Source organism: Corvus cornix, chromosome 2 (genome assembly GCF_000738735.6).
Source record: "Corvus cornix cornix isolate S_Up_H32 chromosome 2, ASM73873v5, whole genome shotgun sequence".
NCBI lineage: Eukaryota > Metazoa > Chordata > Aves > Passeriformes > Corvidae > Corvus > Corvus cornix.
The window spans coordinates 44,636,522-44,663,298 of record NC_046333.1 but is presented as its reverse complement, the minus strand read 5'-3'; the positions used below and the strand labels follow the sequence as shown (position 1 = coordinate 44,663,298).

At 41.1% G+C, this 26,777-nt stretch overlaps 1 protein-coding gene across 1 annotated transcript in view; it reads left to right on the top strand.

The window, feature by feature from the left end:
* Positions 1-11,075: 11,075 nt before the first annotated feature.
* Positions 11,076-26,777, top strand: part of CHN2 (chimerin 2) — a 159,630-nt gene continuing 143,928 nt past the window's right edge. The window contains exon 1 of the mRNA XM_039571470.1: positions 11,076-11,215. Coding sequence (XP_039427404.1) covers positions 11,167-11,215 — 49 coding nt within the window. The 5' untranslated portion in view covers positions 11,076-11,166. The remainder of the gene's footprint in view (positions 11,216-26,777) is intronic.

Below are 26,777 nucleotides of genomic sequence, written 5' to 3'. Positions count from 1 at the left end.
TTAGTATGAAGAAACTACTGTCACAAATCTAGTCTGAATAATGCACCATACTGGGAGAGAAGGGCTTCCATACAGCCCAAGGATGAAATCAATAGCTGCAAAACTCAAGTTCTGACTGAAGCTTTTGATAAGTAGTTTCTTATTCTAAAAGGAGTAGGATAAGGTCTTTTATTAAGAGGCAAAATAATGTAAGATTCATCTAGCGACTAATGCTCTCTACTTCCAATACCCTGAGAACAACAGTATGTGAGTTAATTTTAACATGTGGAAAGAACATTTAATTTTATCAGAAGGAAACAATGAAGAATCTAATTTATTCTCCACATGTGTGCATAACCCCCATTGATATTAATAAGAGTTAAGCAGCCTATGGAGAGGAAAATAGGGCTCCAGATGTGGCAAAACGTTTTAAGAAAATTATGTGCAGCTTTCTAATGACCACAAAAATTATTTCTTTTTCTATATTACTGTAGAGAGAAAAATAGCTTCATATCCAGCCAGTCATGAAATGTTTCTGGCTTTCCCAAGGCTATGTGTGTGTGAGCAGTGGTACACACAGAGACACACACAGACAGACACATACACACACACTCACAAATACGTATATGGATGGTGTCTCACGGACACACAAGCATGTCCTTCTCAGTTGTTGCCTTTTTCCAACTAGGGTGATCTGTGGCACAGGGTTGTTTGAAATTCCACTGCTCTTCCTACTGGCTGCTCTTCCCAACTAAGGTTAAAGAAGGAAAATTTTGCTTAATTCATTTTTTTTTTTAAAGTGAGTGTTTAAAGTGCTGTCAGAGGTAGCCAACAGGGCCAATAAAGACCGGTGAACAACCTTCTTTGCCCTATGCTACATTTGACTGTAATTCTGCAGACTCTGGCAAGTGTGGAAGGTTGATCTTGATTAATCATGGGCAAATTTCCTCAGTTTCCCATTGGCACTCCTGAAGTGGGATGCGCTTTGACTTAATCCTTAACATTTGTACCAGTCACTTCCAATTTCTTTTCAGGATGAACTGTGATATAAGACGTTGGTCTTCAGCAAGTCATTCCATCTAATTATATATTCTTCTGAGGCATTTCCTTCTGAAGACATAAAAATACTTTGCTGTTTCTATGGTAGAGCTCTTTCTCTTAATTTTCTGAGCTTTATGAGAACACAGTGATCCTTATGCTCTTGTCCAAACCAGCCACTGCTAAATGGGACCTCTGCAGACCCTGAAAGGGTTGTCCTTTCATTGGTGTTCTCTGTAGAATTTTAACTGAATGTCATTCAACTTTCTTTTCACAGCATTCCCTGGGGAACTGCCTGGGCCTTGAAATCCTGCACTGCATGTTCTCTGCAGCCAAGAACTTGTAAACTTGAACCAAATCCTCCTCATGCTTTTAGAGCCCCCATTCTGCCCAGCTACGTTTATGACATGTTAAAGTTATTTGCACACAGACACTTATTTATGACTCTTTTACATAGCTTTAATCCGATTTTATCTTTAATTTATTGTGCAATTTTAGAATCATATCATTTGAAGCATTTGCCTCTGATAAAATTCTCTAGAATTTGCATTTCACATAATGTTTTTGCATGCTTCAAAATGTCAGAATAATAATGAGAGCAGGACTTCCAAGGTTTTGTTTCCTTTTTACATCTATGGAATGAAAGACAGGTTGGGTATAGGCACCTCTGTTTACTTTCCTTTTGAATCATAGACAATAGGATCTTCAGTCACTGATAAAAGCTCATTTGTACTCTGAATGTTTTCCTGTCCACTTAAGCTGATTTTATAAAACATGCAAAATGACTATTCAATATTCAGTTAATTATGCACCAAATGGAGTAAGCCAAAGAATTAGCTTAATCAAGCATTCATTTTCCTTAGGAAAAAATCCCCAAACAAACTAATCCAACCAGAAAAAAACCCCAAACCAGATAAGAGCATGACAGGTATTGCAGATAGGCTCCTGGCCTGACTATCAGGAGTTATTCATTTGCTTCCTGGTGGGGCTGTTTACCTCTGATGGTGATTTTAAACTGGAGATTTCATTTTGCCTTCATTTACTTTGTCAGCTTTTTCCATTGTCTGTCTTAGATAGTTACTTAGCAAATTTCTACTATATATATATATATATATATATCTATATATATCTATCTCAAAATATTTATGGGATAGATATACTTTTTACAAGCTTTTCATTAAAATACTTCCTCAGTTGTGCTTTTATCTTTGTTGGTACAGACCATATATATATATTTATAGCAAACTACTTATGGAATAGAAATATTCTTTACTCCTATTCATCAAAATGTTTCCTCAGCTGAGCTTTTATCTTTGAAGTCCAGATATGAGCCACCCCAACACCCCCCTCAGATCAAAAATAACAGGTATAGAAATAAAGAAATACTTCACTGGGACCAAAACCTGGCCTTCCCTTCAAGGTCAGGGTTGTCAGATACTTAAATGGACCTGACTTAGGAAATTAAAAGGGGCCAACAGCTCAAATTGTGGGAGTTCCTGTCCCTATTGCTCACTGCCTGTACTCATCTATAGTACTCTATAGTCTGCATACAAGATAAGTTTATCCAGTTCTGAATGAGAGACAGACCTTATCTTTTCCTTATATATATTTGGTCTGGATGCTTAAAACTACAGCAAAGCATCTCAGGCAGAAGATAAATGATTGGGAAAAATTCACTAAAGAAGCGAGGTAATCCATGATGCCATATCTTAGAATGAAGTTGAACTTACTAAAATCTAGGTTTCCCCAGGATAATGGTTCAACACCTAAGATCTGCAGAACATGTTGGATACTTACTCTTTTCTCACAAACTCCTTAGAGCTCAAAATCCCATTTCTAACCTTCTTCATGGCTGGGAAATTATAAGAATAGATCTGTTGGCAAACCTGTGGTTACCTTGTGGCTGCCCTTGGTGGAAAGGAACTAAGCAGGTGTATAGGGGTTTTATTGCTTGAAAGATGTATTTTCATTTATAAATGCAACAAAAACTCTCGGTTTTTGACTAGGAACATTTGTCTCTCCTGGTTTATTTCCTCCTCCCTCTACTGCATAAAAATACATATTGACACTACCTTGTGGCATTACAATTTTTACTGTGGTGCATTATAGTTTTCAAAGCGCAGTAATTTTTATGATATGTGGTAGCTTAAAGGGAAAAACAGTATCCAGCAGGGAAATGAAGGGTGAAACACTGGCCTCTTTGAAGTCAGAGAGAAAAACTATTACTGCCTTCAGTAGAGGCAAGGTTTCGGTCCAAGCATTCAGGGAGAAACACGGAGCTATATATTGATTTTATCTCTTAGGGAGGAGAGGAGAGGAGAGGAGAGGAGAGGAGAGGAGAGGAGAGGAGAGGAGAGGAGAGGAGAGGAGAGGAGAGGAGAGGAGAGGAGAGGAGAGGAGAGGAGAGGAGAGGAGAGGAGAGGAGAGGAGAGGAGAGGAGAGGAGAGGAGAGGAGAGGAGAGGAGAGGAGAGGAGAGGAGAGGAGAGGAGAGGAGAGGAGAGGAGAGGAGAGGAGAGGAGAGGAGAAGAGAAATGCATTTATCTGGAATCTAGGATAGTTAATGTCAGTAGGCCTGTAGGAAATTGTGTTACATAGATGAATGGTATGTTGGTCCAATCAAACATCCAAAATCTCTACATTTGTCCTCCAGGTCTATAAACGTAGAATAAAGAACCCAACTGAAAAATCCATTTAAAAGCCTTTAAGATTTCTGTTAACATATGTAATACAGAGCATCCAAATCTGAACATATTTAAGAAAAAACCAGCCAAGTTTGAGGCTTCCCCAGCCTATATTAGTAAACTGCAGAGTATACGCATTTACATTTAGACAATATTTTATAAAGGAACAGTAAATATTTATAAATAGAAACCATATTAATATGGGAATTCTCCTCTAGTAGCTGCCCCTCTCTAATTTAAGATATTTGTAGCTAATTAAGAGAATATGGTACCACAGTTAAATGGGGAAATATTGAGATAAATAATTCATGAACATCCGAAGTAAATAACTTCTAAATAGATATTTTGACTAATTTACTTTTGACAAACAAATGAGCAAAGCTTTGTCTTTGAAATAGTCTGATGAAAACTATTTTCAGTTCTGTAGCTGAAATAGAACTTATTTTGGACAACTGCTGGTTTAATTTCTAAAGGCTCATACCACTACTTGTGAATTTCGAGTATGTGAATATATTTTTGCATTGTACAGTTCTCAAATCCATCAGCCAAAATTTGTCAGTACCAAGAAATAGTGAGAATGCTGAAATAGCAAATAAATTCACTAATTAAATCTTGGTAGGTTTGCATATAATTCACATACAAGGAAAAAATGACAGGAGAGTTAAAGCAGCTCTGTTCTGAACCCCACTCTTTCTCCCTTCTTAATGAAAGAGTAAAGCTGAGGCTTTGATATCACTGCTTTGTCATGGTAATTGGGAAGCTGTGAGTTCAACATGATGACTTTACTGCAGGTTGAAGAAAGATGTTGAACTATGAGGAAAAGAATGTATTTAAATGTCAGTCTAGATAAAAGGCCAAAGGTTAATAAAAGCTATGCGTTGTTCATCATGGAGTTTCTTTTTAAATGTAATGTACTTGAAACAATTCTGTATGAAAATCTCAGTTTATGTCCATTAGGCCCGTATTTCATATTGAGTTTGTTGATACATAGTAACATAAGAATTAGAATACTCAGAAAAGAAGACTGATTACTGTTGTTAAGGTCATCGAAATTGTTTCTATTCTTGTTTTTTTCACTTCTTCCCCTACATCAAATTATGTGGTAGTGCAATTACTTCCAATAATTATAAAGGGAAGTTGAGAGTAGCTCTTATACAAGCATGACCTTCACAGTAAATAGGGATCCATTCTGTTCAGAGAAAGGCAGCACACAAACATGGAGAGAAGTCCTCTATTCCTATATGTGTAGCACTCGTTTGATACTAGTTGCCTGGACCAACATAAGGTTTGACTGTCCAAAACTATTAGTGTTTATGGTTCAGTGAAAAAATTAGCCACATGCTTAAATACTAATTCTTTTGTGTTCCGTCTCTGGAAAAACTTAAATGAAACACTGTCATGTTCCAAAGTAAGAGCATAATCATGATGTAAAAGAGAACTATACTGCAAATAGTCAGGACTTTCAAATTCTGTTTTCTATGGCAAAATATCTGAAACTTGCTGATTATTATTAAGAAAGGAAAAACACGCTGAAGTTCAATTGCACCTGAACTGCTTCTATACAGTTTATGTTTTTATAATAAAGTAATGGCAGTTGCATAGTTGAGCAGTAATTTCAAAATCTTTATCAGTTTCCAATTACAGCCGAGAGCTTCAGTATAAAAAACTTTGAAAACAACATAACAAGGAAATTCTCTACCCCAGCGAACTCCCTGAGATTTAATTAAAATAGGATGTATGAGACAGGAAGAAAGAGGAAAAGACAAATAGAATGGATGTTCATAAATTAGTCATAGCAGCAGCTTTAGCACTCACAAATTATGACCAGCCCATTTGCTGTATGCTTTTTGCAGAGCTAATAAAATTCAATAGATGCCTCTAGTTTGTTCACCAATTGAAGGCGCAGAGCAAAAAATTGCACCAGGCATTAGGGGTCTCAAACCTTGCTCTTTGGAGTATGAGGAAAAAAGCAAGAAATCACAGAGAGTCTTGAACTACACCACCACCTGCTGTTGCAACCATTATGACTCACATAATTTATTCATACCCATATACAGTGTGCATCTGCTATTTATTGATATTTTGGTTTATTTTTCTTATTATAGCTTCTGCTTATATTGAATAAAGTTTCCAAGCACTGTGGAGAGTATATAAATATGGATTATACTTTGCTTATAAAGGCCTTTCCCTTTCACAGCATCAAAGAATGAAAAATGCATTTCCAGCTAAGCAATATAAACATTAAAGGAGGGATTAGCATTTTAGGTCTTTGCACTCTAAATCTTTGTGTCATATGTCTTGCTGTCTTGCACAGAACATTCATGTTTCTATACCTATTACATAATCAAAGCAGTGGGCCAAACATCTTTACTTTCCTCTTATTTGCATAATTAATTAAATTCCAACATTTTTGCCAAGCCATCTAGACTCACACTGAAATAACAACTGCCACTTTTCATGCTGAAATAAATTCATTACCTAGGATTCAAACTGCTGTCCTCCCTGCCAGGTGAAAGTTTACAGCACACAGTAAGCCACTGCTCCTCTGCTTTAATAACCCAGATATAGTGGATTATGGCAGATTCCATAAACACAATCCGAGATGCCATGACTGCAAAACAAGAAGGGCCTTGAGGATTGTGCTGCAGGCACCTACAGGGGCTTGGCTGCCAGAAGGCAACACAAACCTTGGCTGTCGTATAGGATGGAGAGGGCTTGAGGCTGAGGAGACTCAAAATGTGCTGATTTCAGGCCAGATTATTTTAGGAGGGCTTTTATGAAATGGCTCCTGTATAATGGAGACTTCAATAGCTTAAAGATAACAATATAAATGATTGCCTTAGATTAATTTCTTTCAGATTAAGTAATCCAGGCTGATACAGAGATTCATATTGTTGCAGGCCCTATCTAGCGACCGTTTTTTCTCATCTATACTTGTATTTTAAATCTCTTTTTCTGCAGCAGGAAGCATTCTATGCAGAGGTCTTTGCCTCCACTGTGAAGGTGCCTACTATGTCTAAAGTTGAATGAGAGGAAGCCAGGATGTTAAACATGTGGATACTTAGCTATGCAATAAGCCATTTGGTCAATAGGGAAAAATCTGGCTTCTTGAAGGAAAACAGCACAGTTCTCCCTGCTTTCCCTTATTTGTTATTTCTAGGTTTTCAATCCACTGTACAGGAGAAGGTGACTTTCTGCTTGCTTTTATGACATGGGAACATTAACAACTATTTGTCAGCTAGGATTTGTCTCCACAAAGCCATTGCAAGTTAGCTATGATAGTGATGCCCATGCAGAAGGCAGGTGGCCTTTCTCATCTGCAGAGCCTTTGTTTTGGAATAAGGACACAAACCAGTACATACCAGTTGGCTGGAGAACCAAGGCCACTCCATAGCACAAAAAGCAGCACAGACGTGTCCTCAGCTGTCAAAGTCACTATGTTTTGCACTGATGGCTCTCCAAATGCAGGCCCTCACCCTGCTTACACTTACAATTTTACCAAAATACATTCTTCCATCAGAGTTTGCATGACAATGAAATTACACATGTACCTACACGTCAACAGGTTTGAAAACACACTATGAAAGAAAGTTACTTCCAAATGTAATTTTACTTATTTTTGTGTTTAGTTTAGCAGTTCTTGGGCTGCAAGACTCATTATTTGTTGTGATTCCATGGTGTTTACTCCATTTTGCTTATTGGAGAACAAAATGTGTGGGAGCTCTAGCTTGAACAGGAGTTTCACCATGCAGAAGCATGACAGTGGATAATTAGCCTACAGAAATAACCTAATACATTGAAAGTTTGGAGAAACCTTTTAAGTATTTTCTGAGATTTTTTTTTTAGAAACAAGCAGCAATGGGTTGGGGTTCCTTGGGTATTCCAACTATTACTTTGGGCTTCCCATATCTGTTAGTTTTTGGAATACAATGGCCTCTCCCACAGTGAGTCACATGTTATTTCAAATATCACGTTGCTAGCTCGGCTTCAGCATTAGGCAGGCACTCACTACTTTGGAATTTTGCTATACACTGAGGACTTGTTTGCTAAAACTTTGTTCTTCAACAAACTCTTTAATCTCTCAATTAAAAAAAAAAAGGGCGCAAAGAAACAGCCCTAAAAAACAAACACTGCAACTCTGTCAGTAAAAACTACATTGAACCAATCTAGAAAAAAAGGAAGTCTTCAAGGAATCTTCCCCAGGAATGAAAACCAGAAGAGCTTTCAGATCTTTATCATGCTTAATGCAAAGCATACAGTTTGGTATTTTTCCTTCACAACTCCATGTTAATGTCAAAAGCAGTGTTCTAAAGGGAACAATTATAGGGAAATGTGATTTTTTTCTGAGTTCCCCAAAACTTTTGGAAGTTGGGGCTTCTCATCAAAGTGCAGATATAATGGAAGCAGGCACTAAATTTAGTTCTATAGGGAGGGTAAAGTAGAAGATTTTTATCAGAGTTCTATGAACTTATGGAAAGCCCAAGACTAGTTGACATCAGAGTATTTAGTTTACCATTTAAAATTTATTCTTGATACTAAGTATTTATATCATTAGTAATGGATGTATCTGGGCTCTGCACAAATTAGACTAGGGCAGAATCTGTTCACAGCTTCTGTAAAATAGAACTGAGATTTGATGGCATTGTCTTTACATTGCACTTTTTACACATAACAAGGCTGCTTTTGTGTCATTTAAATTTGCTTCCCCTTTGATCTAGTAACTTCCCCTCTAATTTCATGGCTTTTATGTTCTTTGCTTGTAATGAGAAAAAGGCCATCCTGTCTCAAAATGTTTCTTTTAATCTACAGTGCATTTCACTTAACTTTATTAATTTACCTTTCAGTGTTGTGGAAACTGAGATTACACAACTTCATACCTGCTGCTACCACAAAAATTATCAGCAGTTCCCTTTTGATAATTTCAAAGGTAGACACACTCATAACAAGACATGTTCATACTCATTGGTTTTGGACAGAAAATACCCCATTTTCAATTACTGGAATATCTGGAGTAATCATTCTTTGAAGAAATTGCTCTCTTGATTTATCCAGATCTATGGGTGGAAAGATAATTTAAAATTACTTAAGGAAATTCTTTTCTGTCTGCCAAGTCTCAGCAAAGTGAGGCGGTTTTCTCTCTTTCAGGTCACTTGCCCCTTTCCCTGCAGATTCTGACAGTGTTGTTAACACCACCATGTTTCACCAATCATATGAGACACGTTCCCAAGAGCTGCTGGAGAGACACGAGGGCAAGAGAGTGCTAGATTATGGAGGGGAAAATGAAGACACAGCAGACTACAAGGAGGCAAATTCTGGAAAGAGATATAGCAGAAGGAGCAGAAAAAACGACCATGAAGGAGACAAGTGAATTCCATTTGACTATTCAAAACATCCCATACACTGCAAGTAACCATTTACTAGGACAGTCTTGGTGTTTACTGTATTATTGCAGTATTTTCCTACATCCCAGGTATGAGCCTGGTTTTATGACCTATCCACCTTTCTCACTTTGTCCTTAGCACCCAGTCTTCAAACTGCGTGACACGAAGTATTTGGCCAAAGACCAAAAAGCAGTGACACGCCTGTCCTGGTTTTATGTCCATACGTGGCAATTTACAGATTAATAGGAGTTAGTGCTCAAGCCTGGTTTAAAGCTCGTTCCTTCTCACATGGAGCAAGCCGTCATTACAAAATAAAACCTGGAGAAGCCAACTGGCCTCGGCCGCGTTGCCAGCGCTGCCGCAGGACCCCCGCGGGGGTGCGGGACCCGGAGCCCGGCAGCCGCGACGGCGGGGACCGCTGCCGTCTCTGCCGCTAGAGGGGGTCTCGGGACCTGTTTACCCGAGGAAGAAACGGGAACCGACTGCTGGTTCTAGGGAGCCCGGGCTGTATTTTGGCTCCGGGAGAAAAGGGAAGCGGCTGGGCGCGGATTACAGAGCGGGCAGGCGGTTTGCACGCTGGTTTGGGACGCGGAGTAGCTGGGTGGGTAAGGCTTAGATTGCCAAAGAAACTTTAATGCGCTTCCTCGCTCCCAAAGTAACTTTGTGTTAGAGACTCCCTGTTACGAAACATGGAAGGCTTTCATAAATCAGCGTCATGGCAAATAGGTTGTAAGCTTCTTACAGATCCCGTGCCAGCATGATGGTGTGCCATGCCACTCCTGTAGTGCCCACCTTCCTGTAGTCTTCCCACCCTCGTTTTATAAAGTGAGATGGAAGCTTTGGCTGGCAATAAAACACTGGAAAAGGGAACGAGAAGGGCAGTCATCAGGAGGAAGCCTCCACGTGATGCTTTCTCTCGGCTTTTCCTCTTTACCACTTGCATATAAGACACAGGGCTGCGGTCCCGGCTGGTCGGCCCCAGACCCTCCATGCCCCCGCTGGATGCTGGAAGCCGCCCCCCGCGCGCCCCCAGAATCCCCGGGCCGGGAGCGCTGCAGGGGGAGGTGGGAGTGCGAACCCAAACTGGGGCCAGGCCGGGGTCCCGCACTCGCTGTGCACCTGGCAGGGCAAAACCCCGTGTTGGTGTCGGCCTGTTTTGGGGTTTTTTTTAATAAGAAAAAAAAGGAGAGAGGGGAAAAAAAATAAAATGAAAAGGAAAGAAAGCGAAGGTGGGAGCTTGCCCGGAGGGAGGGAGAGCCCCGCGGGAACGGAGGGCTGCCCGCGAGGGCAGGAGGCGGACAAAGGGCGGCGGGGGCGAGGGGCGCAGCTCCTCCCCAGCCGTAGCGTCGCGGCAGCGGGGGTCTCCGCCGGGGCGGGGGGGCGGCGGGGCGCAGCCGAGCGCGGAGCCCACACTGCGGCACCGCCGAGGGGGCACCGGCCGAGGCGCTCAACAGGCGCTGCCGCCCCGCCGGGACGGGGCCGGCACATGGCAGGAGCCGCGCTCGCTGCCAGCCCCGTGCCAGGCCAGGCGGCGGGCCGGGAAGGGGCTCGGCCGCACCTCGGCGGGGCTACCGCGCCGCCGGGGCTCGCCCGAGCGGGACCCACCCTGCCCGCTCAGCCGGGGCGGCAGCCCGACCGGCAGCGCCGCCGCTTCCTTTGTGTGCGTGAGGGGAGCTGCGGCGGGTCCCCCCGGCGGGCTGTCAGCGCTGCCCGCGAGGAGGCGGGGAAGGGGAAGGGACGGGAAGGGAAGGGAGGAGGCGAGGGAAGGCGCTGGCAGGGCGGCTCTCGCGTCCCCGTCACAAGGTAAGCCCTGCTCCCCAGGGCGGAGAGCGGCGCTGGAAGCGCCGCGGGGCCCTTTGCCTGACCTGCCGAGCGGCTTCGCCCAGCCCCGGAGAGCGGCCGGCAGCGCCTCGGCGGGTCGCCGCCGCCTCCTGCTCCCCGGCGGCGCGGGGAGCCGAGCGCGGGCTGCGGCGGCGGCTCGGCGCGGCGCGGCTCCGGCACTTTGCGATGGGCTGGCGGCAGCGGCGGCCGGACAGCAGCGGGGGCCGACGCGGGGCTCGCAGCTAAGGCGCGAGGAGGAGGGACCATGGCCGCATCCAGTAACTCCAGTTTGTCCGGCTCGTCGGTTTCCTCCGGTAAGTTTCTCCAGCGAGCGCCGCATTTCTCCCCTCCCTCCATTTTAGCAGGCAGCTACCTGTCTGCAGAGCTCCTCGCCGTCCCGCTCGCCCCGACAGCGCGGCAGGCGCTCCCCGAGCCCCGGGCGGGCGCTCCCCCGGCAGGCGGCGATGCCCCTGCCCGGGGGTCAGCTGTCCCTCAGGCGGCACCGAACGGGAAAGCCGGGACGGGGGAAGCGCGGCGGGGCCCGGTTCGCCTCCCCGCCGCCCTGCCGTGCCTTTGTGTGGGGTGAGGGAGAGGGGAGCCCCACGGCCGGCTCCCTCGCCGGGAGAGCAGCATCCCTCCTGGCTCGGGAAGGGGTGCGCCTGCGGCCCCCGTGCCTCCGCGGCCGGCGCGTTACCGGGAGCTCCCGCCGCGGGGTTTGGGGTGCCGAGGGCATTCAAAGACCAACGCGCATCCTCTGCCGTGGTCTCCGCGGTACGGGACCGGCTCCGTATCGCGCCCCGGCGCGTTGTGGTGCTCTGGGGCATGCAGGGGCTCCCAGGCGTGCCACTTGGTGGGTGCTGTGGCACACCTCGCGTTTTCAGTACTTCTACAGGACTGGGAACAATTAAATTCCCGATCCAGATAAAAAATGCTCCAGGTGACGGACTGCCCAGGGTTTCGGCCGCGGGGACCGTGCCGCGGGTGTGAGGAGCTTGTGCCTGCTCTGGGTTTTGGGGGCGCTGGGTGGGAGGAGGTGCGGTGCGGCGCTCTGCCCCACTCACGGGGGGGCTGGCTGCACTGCAGACCCGCAGGAAAGCAGAAAAGTTACGGTGCGTTTTTAACCGAGACAGCCTGAAATTGAAAGCAGTGATAAAAGAGTACCACTGCCTGCTGCTTAGCTCACGAGCAGTTACTGTAATATTTAAGTTCTGAGAAATTGGCTGAGAGTAACATCCTGGCATTTTAGTGGGCTGAAGGAGTAAATAGAAGCATGAACAACTTTGGGGTTCAAGGAACTAGTGATTTAGTGTTTTATTTGAGGTGCCAGACTGAGATTTTGTAAGAGCGTTTCTTAAACAGAGCAATATGTGCTGTGAACAGCAGACAAGTTCCTCTGACTATCAATACAACTCTAGAAAAATGTAAATAAATGTAAAGGGCAATGAGCAACTACATTTTTTTAAAAGACAATGTATGTTGCAGTCCGCAAATGTATGTAACTTACACAACATATTCTATGCCACTGTTCCAGCGTTCAACACTTACAAAGAGATCTAAAGAAGGAACTAGGTCCTAAAAACATTTTTTTAACAGTTTGAACAAAAAACCATGAACATTGCGAGCCCGTATTGACTTGACTCAAAAGCACCTGAAAGAAGTAGGCACGAGAAATTCTGCCTTGTGTTCACACTCACGATGCAAGAGTTGCAAGACCAGAATGAAAATAAGCAAGAATCCAGCCAACTTTATGGCTTGTTAGTGAAGGTACTCATTTGGGCAATGTGGTTTTATTTTATGCATCATTTGTATGTTTTTACATATGAGTTATGTGATAAAACCAGAAACAACTTTAAAAGCCCAGACTGGAACCTATGACTGTCTTCCTTGGTGCTTTAACCATTAAGCTGCAGAAGCATGTTCCCAGCTTGGAGAAAGTGTGTAGCTCCCTTGCTCCATGAATCTCATGGTCTTTCTTGCATGCTGCTCCAGTGTCTGCAGGAGGATGCTGAATGCATACCTCTGAATCCCCTCTGGCTTGACTGAACTGGGCTTCAGGATCTGTCTTGTGACCTGAGAGATATGTCTACCCTGTGCTGTTGGTTCAAATACCTGAAATGCAGGGAAGAGTGGGAGTTCAGGCACATTCTTGGTGTGAGCAGTTGATGTCATCCAACTCCAGGTGGCCTCCTGCTCACCAGGTAACTCTAGCTCCAAAATTAACATCCAGCCAACGAACTGAGCTCTGGGCTTTAGCTGTACATCATTAAAAGATGTATATGCATCAGGAGTTGACAGTACCCTGCTTTGTATGAAGCCTTAGCTACAGCCTACAACGGTTTATGGTTTATCTTTTGTTTTGTATTTTTGCAAGCATGAGCACAGCTGAGTCTTGGCCCATGCCTGGGGCTCTTGGGTGCCACAGTAGTACAACTAATAAATACTGTCAAGTACTCCATAAAGCAACTGAGTGCCCTTGACTTTCATAACTTATGACCTTGGAGTGGTTTTTGGTTTTGTTCCAGTTTATTCAATCTATATTTCTTCTATGCATATACTAACCAGAAGTTAAATTTGCTGCAGCCTGATAAAGTTTCCAATATTAGTAGACACACCATATCTGAGTATGTGCAGCTGTATACTGGCTGGCTGTGGTTTAAGTTCTCGGAACTCAGCAAGTCTTACAGCATTTTTTTTACATGGTCTAAACAAACAGTCTTGCCTTAAAATTTAATTTGGTAGAATTTATATGTATGCTTAGGTTGCTGATATGAAGATTTCCAAATAATATAATTATTTCTATTCCACAGAAGAGGGAAGGTTGTACTACCACAATACATTTTACTAATAGAAAAACGAAGAGAAGTTTGAGGTTGATAGCAGAATACCACGCTGCAGGACTCAGTTCCACCACTACTTATGAATGCTGCCAAAGCTTGAGAATGTGTTACTACAAGTGACCATTTGTGATGGAGCATTTCTGCTTCAATTCCTGCCAATTCCTGTCAATGAGAAAATTAAACAGTTCAAATACATTTATTGTGAGGAAGCTGCCCAAGAATTTTATGGTGTAGGTATTCTGCTTGCCCACTTATATTTCTGTAAATGTGCAAGTGGGATTTATAGTCTGCACTTGAACTTGTGTCTACATTAAAGGTCAGAATCTGGTTCTGTTCTGGAGTGGTTATTTATGAGCACTACCTGCCCAGTGTCATGGCAGGGTGGTGAACTGTAGCTGTTGTACAGATGGGGAGCTAACATGCATGGAGAGCTACGACTTTAACTATCCACTAATGGTAAAGCAAGTACTCATACTTAGGAAGCTGTTACTCCTTTGATTTCACAGCTGGAGGACCAGTCCCTCCTTCAGAGCTTCTGTCTGTGGTCTGTGTACTCATCTCAAGAGCCACTGTGAGGCTGCTAATTATAGGTTCAATAGTATTAAGTACTTGTTACAGGCCCCATCTGACAGAAGCCTATGAAGGACGTTTTTCAGTAAGCTGGCACTCACCGGTAACAAAATCTACAGGAGAGCCACGGGTATTTGTATTGTATTTCTTCATATACAGCTCTCTGCTTTTGGTAACAGAACTTAAGCTGCCCTGAAAACCAACTGTCGTGTTTGAAGTGGCTGGAGGAGAAAGAGGGGTAATATGCTGGGGGGAGAAGGGGGCATGGTAAGCAATTACATTACGTATTCTTCTTTGGACCTTGGATAAATCTGCACACCATATAAAAAGCTGAAATTATAATTACTTCCACTGGGAATTCCACTTTACTTTCCTGTAATCTCTTCTTTAACTCATACCCAGGTGATCTATTAGCTGTATTCATTGCAAACCCCTAAATTTTGTTCTTCTGCCTAGAGGAAGTGCTGATTTAACCACCAGCAGCATCTTTTCTTTCTCTCCTATCCTCTAAAGAGAACTGTGCATGTTTTTATGCTTTCCTTCATGCTGCAGTCTCCTTTAAATAGACATTCCCTTGCCACTGCCTGTCTTAGTAGTGACCCTTATTCTCACTCATTATAATCTTTCTTTTTAAAAACTTTTTTCTGTTACTGAAACTTCTCAGCTTTTTCCTGGCAAACAGTCCCCCTCTCCCACTCTGTAACTAGCTGCCTCCAGTTTCCTCCACCCAGTAGCCAAATACTATTATACAGAACTGATGAACTTGAGACTTGACTTTCTGGAATGTAAATAGAAGCTTGAGTGAAGAGACCTTTGTGGCTGTGCCTGGTTTGCTTCTCAAAAAAGCAACAAATACAGCATGTTTCCCACCTAGGCTCTGTGCAGTGGTATATCTAGGCATTGTACTTCTTTACGCCATCCAAAGTTAGTACAAAGTGGCCATAAATCCCAGCTGCCTATAAAGCTGCCATTCTGCTTGAGAGGTCTTATGCCAGATACCCTCTGCAGATATACTCAGCAGCAGGTGGATAGGTTGGATAGCTTGGGCTGGCTGTCAGGTGAGGGTCCACACCAAAGGTAAATGCAGGTACAAGCCTGAGAAATGACAGTGTGTAATCAGGCTGCTTCCAACAGCAGGACTCAGACTGTGCCAAAACCCTTGCCTGAGCCTGTGCTGTGAGAGCAGTGACACTGCAAGAATTTGGATGAAGACCCAAGGCAAATATGTAAATGTATGTGCCAGTGTACCCAGTATTTTGTTTTTCTTTGAGCTCCAAAGACAAGTTTGCAGGTGTTAGGCTGAAGGGATGGCTCAGCATCTTTCTGCTTCCCATCTGAATTGGTGCTTCTTCATGTGCTTTGTTAGCATTTTGAGTAATACCTGTCAGTAGAGCAGGTGAAGGAGTTAAAACACATAGGCAAGATTTCTGCTACAGGCCTGGAGAAGAGCTTGTGTGTTTTGTCAGGGTATTTTTACTTTTCAGCTGGGTCCACTGCTCTAATAAAAGACAGCTGCTTCTCCCCCCAGTCCCCTGTTTTTGTAAACTCAGATACTGTATAGAAGACTGTTATAAAGTCAAGTCACTGATTTTTGATGTTTTTTTTTTATTGCAAATCAAACTTTTTTTTTTTTTGTCTTGAAGCTCAGAGAAAAAGGCCTTTAAGTATCATTTAAGCAGTGATCCTTATTTAATTAATAATTAAGTTTATGGTTTATAAACTAATACTTGCAATAAATTGAAAGGCAACAGATTGCTGGGGTTTTTTAATAAGTGAGCATGAGTTGTTTAAAGAAAGCATAGTCCTCAACTATGTGTTTTTACACACCATCTACATTTTGAGAAGGATAAAAAAACACTTATCAAGGGGAGAAGAAAAATCTTTGATGGTTCCAGTAACTTAACAAGGTCAAAATAAAATATTAAAGGCTCATGACTCTCTGGGGGTCATGAAGGTGCTATGATGTGAAATAGGCAGGATATATTATAAAATGAAAGTCAACATGGACCGATTTTAATTAAGATGCAAGCAAGTGGGAAGAAATGAAATTACTATTGTACATAGATTCAGAGAGATTCTAATTGGGAAAAAGATTAGTAAATGAAAATAGATGTTTATTCTTAATGATTTAATAGAAATAGTGTTGTGAAACTGGCACATGAAAGCTATTTAAATCATGCTGTCATTATGCTGATAAGGTGCTACTTTTGATTTTTAAAAGGGCAATAAGGGGGTTTTTTATTTCTGTTCCTCATGCCAAGCTTCTGCTGGCCAGGGTGTTCTTGCTCTAAATTAAAGCTGAAGTCTTTTGTATCTGATGATTACCAAGAACTCACCATTCTTATTAAAAATAATAAAAATTAAAAAGGGAAAAATGAGAAAGTACTCCATTCTGATGTAGTGATTGATTCAACAGTTAGTTACTGAACATGTAGGCTGTGATTATTGAGAATAAAATAGCCTGGAAACTGGTACAATGCATGTCTGCTTCACAATTTAGCTTGTAAGCACTCATGCTCTGTAAACCAAAAGTCTTATTTTTCTTACGGATCTGCTTGTCTCGCAGACATATGTAGAGGATCAGGTGAACAGTCTTTCATGCTGTCATGCTGATGACCTTTTTGGATATCCGTTCTATTGATGAGTTCTTGCCTCCTGTTTGATGGTCCTAAGGAAGCTTACATATGCCAAATGCTGAGTGACTGTAGGCAGGAATGTTTTTACATTGGAGAGTGTTATAATGAGTCCTCTTGTATCCCCATGCCCATAATGTCTGAAATACTTGAAATTATAATAATTTGGCTACTATGGTACATAGGTAAGTCTTAAACCTGGTGTTTTAGACAAAAAAAAGAATTAAGTTGATTTGTTTATATACATACCTTTGGCTAAAGGGCAGCACTGGCTGGATTGACCTCGCTTGCAACATTGAATGCTGGCAGAAGCTGTTCCCATGCTGGGGAGGCAGTCTGTTGTCACTCTTTCTTCTCTTCTACAAAAGCAAGAGACACTGAGGAGATTAAATATTTGGAGAACTCTGTGTTCAGGAATGGCACATTAATATTGCATGAAAAAGCTTTTGTTGCAGGCAAATGTAGCAGGATTTATACAAGAGGCCATAAATCTCTAATTCTAGATATATCACATTTTTTACAGGTGTAGTCACAGTTTGTCTAAGAATTATACAGTATCTAGTGTAAATGTGTAGTTTTAACTGCTGTGAATAATGACCCATTCTTGCTGTCTTTTTCTGACCTTTGATTATGAGAATGTAAATTTGAATGTTGCATTTGAAGGTGGTTATTACCAACTGTGAATCATGCAGAATTCAGCAATAATGGTTTCACCACCCTGTTTTACTCAGCAATAGTCCAAATCCCAGGGCTGGAGGGTGAGTGTATCCCTGCAGCAGGAAACTGATTTTGCAATAGTGTTCTCATAACATTAACACACTTCAAAGTTTGCCAGTGAAACTTGACAGCACAGGCTGATGTATTTGGTAAGGTTAGGAGAGGTTAAAGGGTTTTTAAAATTCAGAAGAATACACAAGTATCACATGCCTTGCTTCTGGTATTATTGATCAAGGTCATCACAAAAGAATCAGTTTAGTAAATAAGACATCTCTTCTGAGGATATCTTTATCAGGCCGTCCGATTTCACAGGACAAGGTGTTTCCAGTATGGTGCTATTTCTGACAGTGTAGAAAGTACTAGGTGGGCACTTTCTTACCGTCAGTAAATCACGTGTCACCTGCTGTGACCTGTGTGTCAAGTCACATTTCTCAGTTTCTTCTTACAAGCTTGTCATGTACTGTTCCTCTCCTTCCTTCTCATCTTCTTGTTGGCTGCTTAAACATCACTTGTAGCTTTTAGATAAAGTGACGTGTGTTTATGGTGTTACACTTCTTATTTCATCACGGAACAAAAATGGATGTTAGAAGAGATGGAGACCTCAGTTTGTAAATGAGGCTCAGCTGTTGAGTAGATGTTTAATTGCTAAAAATGTGTCTTATCTTGACAGATCAATTGGTTAAATGTTTGGCTTGTGTATGGCAAGGAAGAAAAATGACAAGTACACGTCATGTACAGGTGTATGGCACAGCCATTGCAAAGGCAGGCAGAAGGTAGAAAGTAGTTCTGCCTGGGAGAAGGTAGTTCTCCTCCAGCAGTGTGCTGTGTGCCAGAGGACATGTGCTGTGGTCAAAAGCAAAAGAAGCCCAAGAGCTCTTTCAGCATTGTTTGCCATCAAAAGTCGTGGATATCTGCTGTGTGAAGCTGCACTGATTCCACCTTAATTCCCCAAGAAACTAGATCAGATTGCCCCAAGGGAAAGAGGAAAGGATGGAGGGATCGTGAGAGACCCAGGCAAATACTCAGTTTTCAGCTTCTCCAAGGCATCGATATGGTTGCTGTTAAAGCCAGTTGAGAGGAGCTTTTTGTGTGGTTGAACCCTACCTTTCTGTGCATGTAGCACTGTGATATTTTGGCATATTCTGCAGTGCTGTGGCCGCACAGACAGCGCTAGCCTTTGTATATCCCGTTTTTAAGCAGTTAGAATGTGTTTAAGCATGTATAACCTAATAGCAAACCTTGTCTTCTGAGCAAGAGTTCAGGGTTAGACACTTCCTAGAACAGACATACATTAACTGTGGACCTCTTTGGCACGGAAAATTAGAGATGCTGGTGGCTGACCTGGGCTGTTAGCACATTTAGATAACTTTACAGGAGAAAGATCCATCTACTGCTGTTAAACCCAATGATACCAGCTCTGCCTGAAGTCCCTGAGCTGCATGTAAGCTGGGAAGCTGGTGAAATATGTATGCTATAAAGCTGCTGTATTCTTTAACACTTCCTTATGGATCCACTGATAGTCACTGTGAGAGATAATCTACTGATCTGGCCTGTCATTGCCGTTCTTATCTGTAGAGCTGGTAGAGTTACTGCTGCTGAATCAGCACACCTTCACTTCTAGCTCCTGAGTTCTAAAGCCAAGGGCTCCTAAAAGAGACGAAAAACTGGGGGTGAGTTTGAAATATGGAATGTTGATGTTATGTTTAGCAGGTTTAAACCAAAACCAAAACCTGCACCTGCGTTACATGGAGACCTGATAGGAAAATCTTACTAATCATGTGCTGTATTGAAAAGTATATAAATTTGTCTCAATCTCCGTTTCTTGCTTTGATTGAAAGGCTTTTTCCCTCTTCTGCTTTGCCTTATGAATACATGAACCAGCTGGATTTACGATCCAGCTACAGCTGGATCACATTTCATTCTTTCTGATTCCAGTATTAAGGCTAGCAATTAATGAACTTTCAAGAGCTGTAACAGAATTTTTCATATAAGGTTCCTCAGAGCTCCAAGATTTAGGGCTTTACAAAAAACCTGAATGCTGCAATCAAATTTTTGTAGTGCACAGAAGTGTCATAAAGCTAAATTAATTATTTGTTAAAGATTTGGTTTGTTAATGAAAAACCCTTTATGAAGACAAGGTGTTAAGTCCTGACCCTTCAAGCTGCTTGGTCCCTTCTGTTCCCACTTCATTGAGTTAGTAAATCAGCAGCTACTGGCTGGGGTAGCTGCTTTTCTGAGTAGTTTTATCCAGTTTCCATTAAAGTAGCATTTGCTGTTTTGATGGGACAGATTATTATAAGGTATCTGGTAAAACTCCACTCATCCAAGTACATAACTTATTTAATATTCAGTTGATTTACATTATATATATATATATATATATATATATATATATAACATGTCAGTTCATTGGTGATGAATTTCCAAGGATTATGTACAAGACTCAAATTATATGTAATTTCTATAAATACCTGCTTCTTGAGGGAGCATACTCTCCGTAACTCCTGATCTTCTGCCAGGCAAACCAAGATTATGGACAGCTTTTAGCATCATGATGTGATAGCTCTCTATTTGTCTTATTTTGCAATCTGAAGCATGTAGTTAGAATGTTTCATGTTGACAAATGAATTTACTGAAAGAATATTGAACCCTTTGATGCCTTAACAAAAAATGGATAGAAAAATTTCAATTTTAAGCTTCCTCATGCTCATTCATGTCTAATATATTGGTGTATGTTGGAAATTTTGCTTAAGCTTAGAGATTAAATATAAATAATGAAATAGAACTTGCTGTCATGGATGAAATTTAAGGCTGGAAGATATATTAAGCCATGAAAATAGTGATTGACAGGCATGCTTTTTTCTCCTGTTCCATTATGACACTAAAACCAGCATTAAATCAGTATGCCATTGAGAAATAAAGAGAGCAGGAGGATGGAGGTAAGTAGATGTCATACTGGTGAGAATTCACAAAGTTATGTAGACAAAAAAATAGATATGTTTTTATTTTGGTTGTACAAAAAGAAGAATCAGGATCCTGAACCCTGTTTACAACGCAGGTTGCTGTATCAGCCCATGTTATTTACCAGGGTAGAAATGTATGGTTTTTTAATGTAGAATTGCTGGTCATTTTGGTAGTAGATGAGTACACCTAAGCATGGGAGAAAGAGAGCCTGATACAAAATGCTGAATATTGGGTTCAGGCCTTACCTGGTGTTTCTGAGTGAGCACATGAACAGATGAGCTCTAAGGCATAGCATCAGTCCCTGGCCACAAAAGCTTAGGTTGTAGCCCCTTTTCCTCCACTTGAACCAACAGCTGACTGTCAAAGTGAAGAATTATCCTGTGTTGTGGTAGCATTTCAGGTACACATGTGAGGCAGTATTTCTAGGATACGAAATTCCAGGGGTTTATGGACCTCTCCAAGAGCTGCATTTCCATCGACACAGTGCCTGGAGTGACCAATGTGGTGGCTTTCCCTATAGCAGTTTGAGTGATTTCTCCTGCAATTTGAAGAAGTATTGTGAATACATGAGGTTTTCTGGGCGTGCTTTTGGGTAGCATGGCTGCCTCGTGCTTTTGCACATTGCTAAACAGTTGTTTTATTTCCTTTCAGAATTGATGGATTAATTCCTTCAATAAGCTCCAAGAAAGAAAACCCATGAAACTCTCCTCCCAAATCCATTAAATTGCCTTATACCATTGATTTTAAAAATAAACCTGAAAAAATGAAATATAAGTGCAAAACCAGAGTTAAGTGTATTATTTTTAATGATTACTGTAACAGTAAATCTTTAAGCACTGGCAACTTAAGAAATCAACAGATAGTGTGTGATTTCTTCTAGCACTACAAAATACGGCAGATGTGTACAGGTTTGTTTGTTTGCACGTGAAAGCTATTTTGAAAAAAGGCCGTAAGAGCTATAATGAAAAAAAAATATTTTCAGACATGGAATTATTATGGAATAGTTACTCTGGAACAGCTATTCCTGAACACTGTTCAGTTATGTTATAGTAATGTAGATCATTGACTTAAAAGGTGTAGAAATACAGCATTAATTATACTCATTTGTTGAGTAACATTAAGCTTCTCATCTTTCTTTTTCCTTTCTGCTGCATATGTTCTTGAAAGCTCATTGCTCCCTTTTTTCAGACAGAATGCATTCCTGGCATCAGAAATTTAAAACTGAACCTGGCATTTTCAAGGAATTTTTTCTTCTTTTATTTAGTTTTGTGTTGTTTAGCCCAGATGGTGGTTTAACTATAAAAGGATGAAATGAAGATAAAGATGATTAATTTCAGAGAAAAACCTTGCTAAACAAAACAGGTCATTATTAGTTAGAGGTGTTCATAGGCATGTGAGAGGTGCAGTCAGGACTGGAGGTCTGCTTTGCTGAATGTTGTTGAACAGGATATTACAATTAATACTGTATCATTTATGCTGAAAATACATTTATATAGAGATCAGGTGAAAAAGCCACAGAGAAGTTAGTAGCTGTATAAATATAGAATAAATGCCTGTTGGGGGAACAAAAATCTTGTAAATTGAAAAATGCTAGGAGCATGAGGGTAGTGTGTGTAAACTACAGTCAGAATGGTGAAGAACTGGCACACTTTTGCTAAGGACATGTATCCAAATGTGTGTGTATGTTTAAGAAACTAAAAGGAATGAGAATGTTGAGGAAAATAGCAGGAAATTGCTCCCTGCCCCCCATGAGCCATTTCTTCTTTAATTCTGTTAACTAAGAAGAAGGAGGCACATTGTCTTTAAAGAGTCACTGCAGAGAACTTTGGCGTGGAAAACCTTTTCTGTCTTGTGTTTGTTTTAGATCCTTTGATCTCTTTTGGTTTGATGAGTGTGTGTCATCACTTGGTATTACAATTGCTTCCTCTTGCTCAGATGTGACAGTAATAAATACATTCACTGAAAGTGTAATTTAAAATTTATATTATTCACAGTTATTGGCAAGTACTGTAGCTTAAATGATGAAAATGAGGGAGAGTCTGGTTCAGGTTGATTTTTTAAAAAAGAATTTATTTGACTTACCAATATGCATAATAAGCTTATGAAAATAGACTTTTCAAAAATTAAGTAAGAAAAAACTCAATATAAAATGATTGTAAGTGTAACTGAGTAGTGTAATTTACTTTCCCTTTACAGGAAAAGGCTTTCAGCTCCACCTCTTAAGCAGCTTTAGAAAATGGCACACTGACTCCTGGCAGTAGTGTATTGATTGAAAGCGTCCAAAGCATCTAGAAAGCATAAGTGTACATAAATTTGTCTAAAAGGGATGTGTTTTATAGAAGGAAACTCCATCACTGTCTAAGGTTTGTAAGAAGTGTATTAACTTCAAAAGTACGGGAAATACTATAATATATAATTAAAAGCTTGGTAACGGCAGGATTTCTTTAAAAACTCTCTTTTTCATCACCCTGTGATGAAGATTAGTTAAATACTTAACTAATCTTCACAGAACCTGTTTCACAACTGGGAAGAAATTAGGCAGAAAAATGAAAATACTCAGCTACTATCATGAATAAAAATTAAAGTCTAGATGGAGTAAAAATAGAAGATTTCTCAGGAAACATTCTCTGTTCATCAGCGAATGAATTGAGGTCCCTCCTTGGACCTCATTGGTAACTTTGCCTCATATAAAGGATGTATTTTTTCCCCCATTCTTATTGTTTACCTTATTTTGGTTTTGTGTAATAGTGTGTCCTAATTTGTCTTATACATTTTTGGTTCCTTTTATCAAATCAGCTTACAACATGCTTTGTGTCAGTAAAATTTAGATAGATTTCTTTTTGTTTATTCCTCCTTTCTCATATATACTCTCTTCTTCCAGATGTAAAGCTTTTCTATGCTTAGGCTTGCGGTTAGGTAGACTTAAGTTTAAACCAGTTAAGTAACTGCAAGAAATGTCAATGACATGAACAGTGTCATCATGGATTTATGTTCTAACAGTTACTTAGTCTGATGCTGACTTTCCACATCCTTGATGATCAGATTGTTCCCTAGTAAACATTTCAGAACAGATTTATTCACTGCTACGTACTTAAAGAAGTTGGTGCTGTTCATTTCTGCGGCTGTTGAGCGCCATTTGGAATAGCAGCTGCTGAGGTAACGATTTGGACATGTCCCCTACCATCCTTGAAAGGAGAAACATCGTGGGCGCACAAAACCTTTCCAAAATATCAACGACATGCAAGCCTGAAAGCATTTGCATATTTTATTTTAACAGATTTTTTTCCCACCATGAATATGTTTATCTTGCTTGCAGATACTGAGTCTGTTTGTGTGATGTCAAGCAGGAATGACTTCAGGACTTTCTGTAGATCTAGGGCTCCCATAAGCTCAGGAGCAAGGGCATTTTCTTTCTGATTACCTGCCAGCTTGTGACAAACTTAAAGAAATATGATCTTATGGGTAAGACTCAGTAGTCAGCTCAGTTTACTGTATCCTGTGATTTATTGGAGCCTGCAGTCCATGTAATGGGAGATGCCAGCTCTCATTTGAAGGAACTCTAGGAAAGAATGAGAAACTCACCTTCAGGCCTGGACCAGATTTCTGAAATACTGAGAAAAAAAGAGATTTGCAGTGAGGTTATTACTTGAAACCAAACCAAATTTTAAGCCAACCTGTCTTCATCTCACTGCTCCTCCAAAAACAGCCAGACCTCCACCCTTCTGCCTAGTAAACAAACCAGTCTTTATAATCCGTAATCCTAAGGGACCAAATCTTGGGGAAAATAAGCTGAGTCATCAGAGAGTCTGGCTGTAAGTGTTCTATGAGAAGTTAAGTTCTAGAACTAGTTGACCTGTCAGAGCAGTGTTCAGTTCCTGTCAGTGCAAAAGGGAATCAAAACAGATCTGCTACTAAATGTCTGAATCTGTAGTTCTACTGTTGGGTTTATATTGTCAGGGATATTTTTTCTTTGGACAGGCTTAGTAAGAGGAATATAAAAATCAGCCTTACAATGGTACAAGTATGAAGAGACTATCTCCAGCCCTTCACAGAACTTTGTGAAAATGTCCTGCTCATGCTGGTCCTTGCTCTCCCTGCCTTTGGAAATAGTGGAATAAATGTAGCAGAAGGTAGATGAGCTGAAAAAGTATGACGGGGGACAAACAATATTCCTGCAAGATGACTTTGTCACCATTCTATTTTCCCTGTTCTGGGTCCCTTTGCAGGATATGAGCCCATGCCGGGCAGCTGGCTGTAGCACAGCAGCCAGAACAGCCACTAGAGCTTGTTTGTGTAGGAAGAGCTGCTTGTGTGGCCACAGGCTCAGCTACAGCCCCGTGTCCTCCTTCCACCTGCTCCCACCAGCCAGTGCTGCATAAGGATAGGAAAAAAGTGTGTAGTAAACTCTTCCGGGGTATTCTGCTGGCATCCAGCAATCTGTGGCTTGGGAACTTCCTGAGACAAAAAGCTGGGCTCTGAAGTTTAATATATATTTTTTATTCTTGTATTTGATGTCATGAATTTGGTAAGTTGTTATGTGGACCCATGTAAACTTTGAACATCCTGTGAAGAAGAGCTCCAGACTTTGAATGTATTATGCACAAAAAGATGCCTTTTTCAGTTGCTTTTGAACTCGTAATGGCTAATTTTATTTCATACACCATACCACTTTTATTTGACTAAACAGTGAAAATTAAATTTTATACATGTGTGAAATCTGAAGCAGCATAAAGCCCTTTATCGTTGTGCCACAGTCAACTCTTTTCCAGCCTGAAGAGTCAGAGGGTACTTGACCTATCCTTGTTTGGGATACCCTACCTCTCCTTGGTCATCCACAATTATTTCTCCTCTCCTGTCCTCAGGTAATCCTATAAAAATGGACCAGAAATTGAAACAGTCATCATGTGATGGATGCATTTTATATTTATTCCACTGAAACTAGGATGTGTTTTTGCTTCCTTAGTATTTGCTTTTCTTTTTCTCAAGTGGTATTTTCATGCTTTAATGAGAGTTGTGTTGACTTGCCTAATATAACATTTTATCATGTGTCTGCCAATACTATTCTTTCTAATAGTTTCTACCAATTTGCCCAGTTCAAATATCAGACTGCCTGATTTTTTTTTGGCTTTCTCTTGGGGCCCTTTATAAAATGTTCATGGTGTAAGCCATTTTGCAGTCCTTTGATTCTGAGGCAGTCTGAAAAGAGGCTGTTACTCAGAGTGCTGTTTCATCCATGAGTTCCTTAGGAATGCTTTCATAGTATCTTCTGATCTGTGCAAATTGTTATTGTTCATATGTTCGTTCTGTAGCCTTTTCCACTGAAATCTCCATTTAAAATGTATGATCCAACCAGTACCTCATAAAGAAAAGTTCTGACATGGCAGCTTCTCTTGGTTCTGGATTCCCTGTATGCAGAGCTCAAAATACTTATTTTCTGCTCTGAGTGCTGCTTTTATCGCTTGATCATCTGTTGGCCAGACTGACAGGTTTTGCATTCAGATGTGAAAAAGGGGCTGTGGTTAGTTCTTGTGTCTTCTTATACTCATTTCGCAAGCTGTCTTTTCAGTTACCCGATTGTGGTTTAAGTTTGCTTTCGTTTTGGGTTGATTTTTTTTTTTTTTTTTTTTTTTACTTATTTAGCCAGCAATAAGTCATGAGTCTTAATACTTCCTTCATTTGGACATGACTCCAGCTTTCAGAAGCATGTTTTTTTGCTTCTTACAGCCTCTCATACCCTGTTGTTCAGCTACACTGGCTTGCTTTGCCACTTTCCCAAATCCTTTTTTGCTATGTGGCATGTATTTGCACTCAGCCTCCAGCATGGTATCCCTGTTTACCATATTACCTGGGAGGGTTTAATTCTCTTAGTTTCCCCATTTAGCTAGCTTCCTTTTAGCAAGATTTAATGTATCCTCCAGGGTGACTTAAAAATCAGATTTCTGAGGTTTTATCAGTCCTGTCGAAATCTCCTGGTATGTGTATCAACACTACCTACAGTCACAAACCCATTAAATAGTCCAGACTGTAAGAACTGAGTGTGACTGTAAGCACATGTGTCTGTTCATCATAGATAGGGAGCAGGTAATCGTTCTTGACAAGAAGAATAATTCTAAGTGTAGAATCTAGGCAGTCAAAGCTGGGTTTTGTTTGTTTTT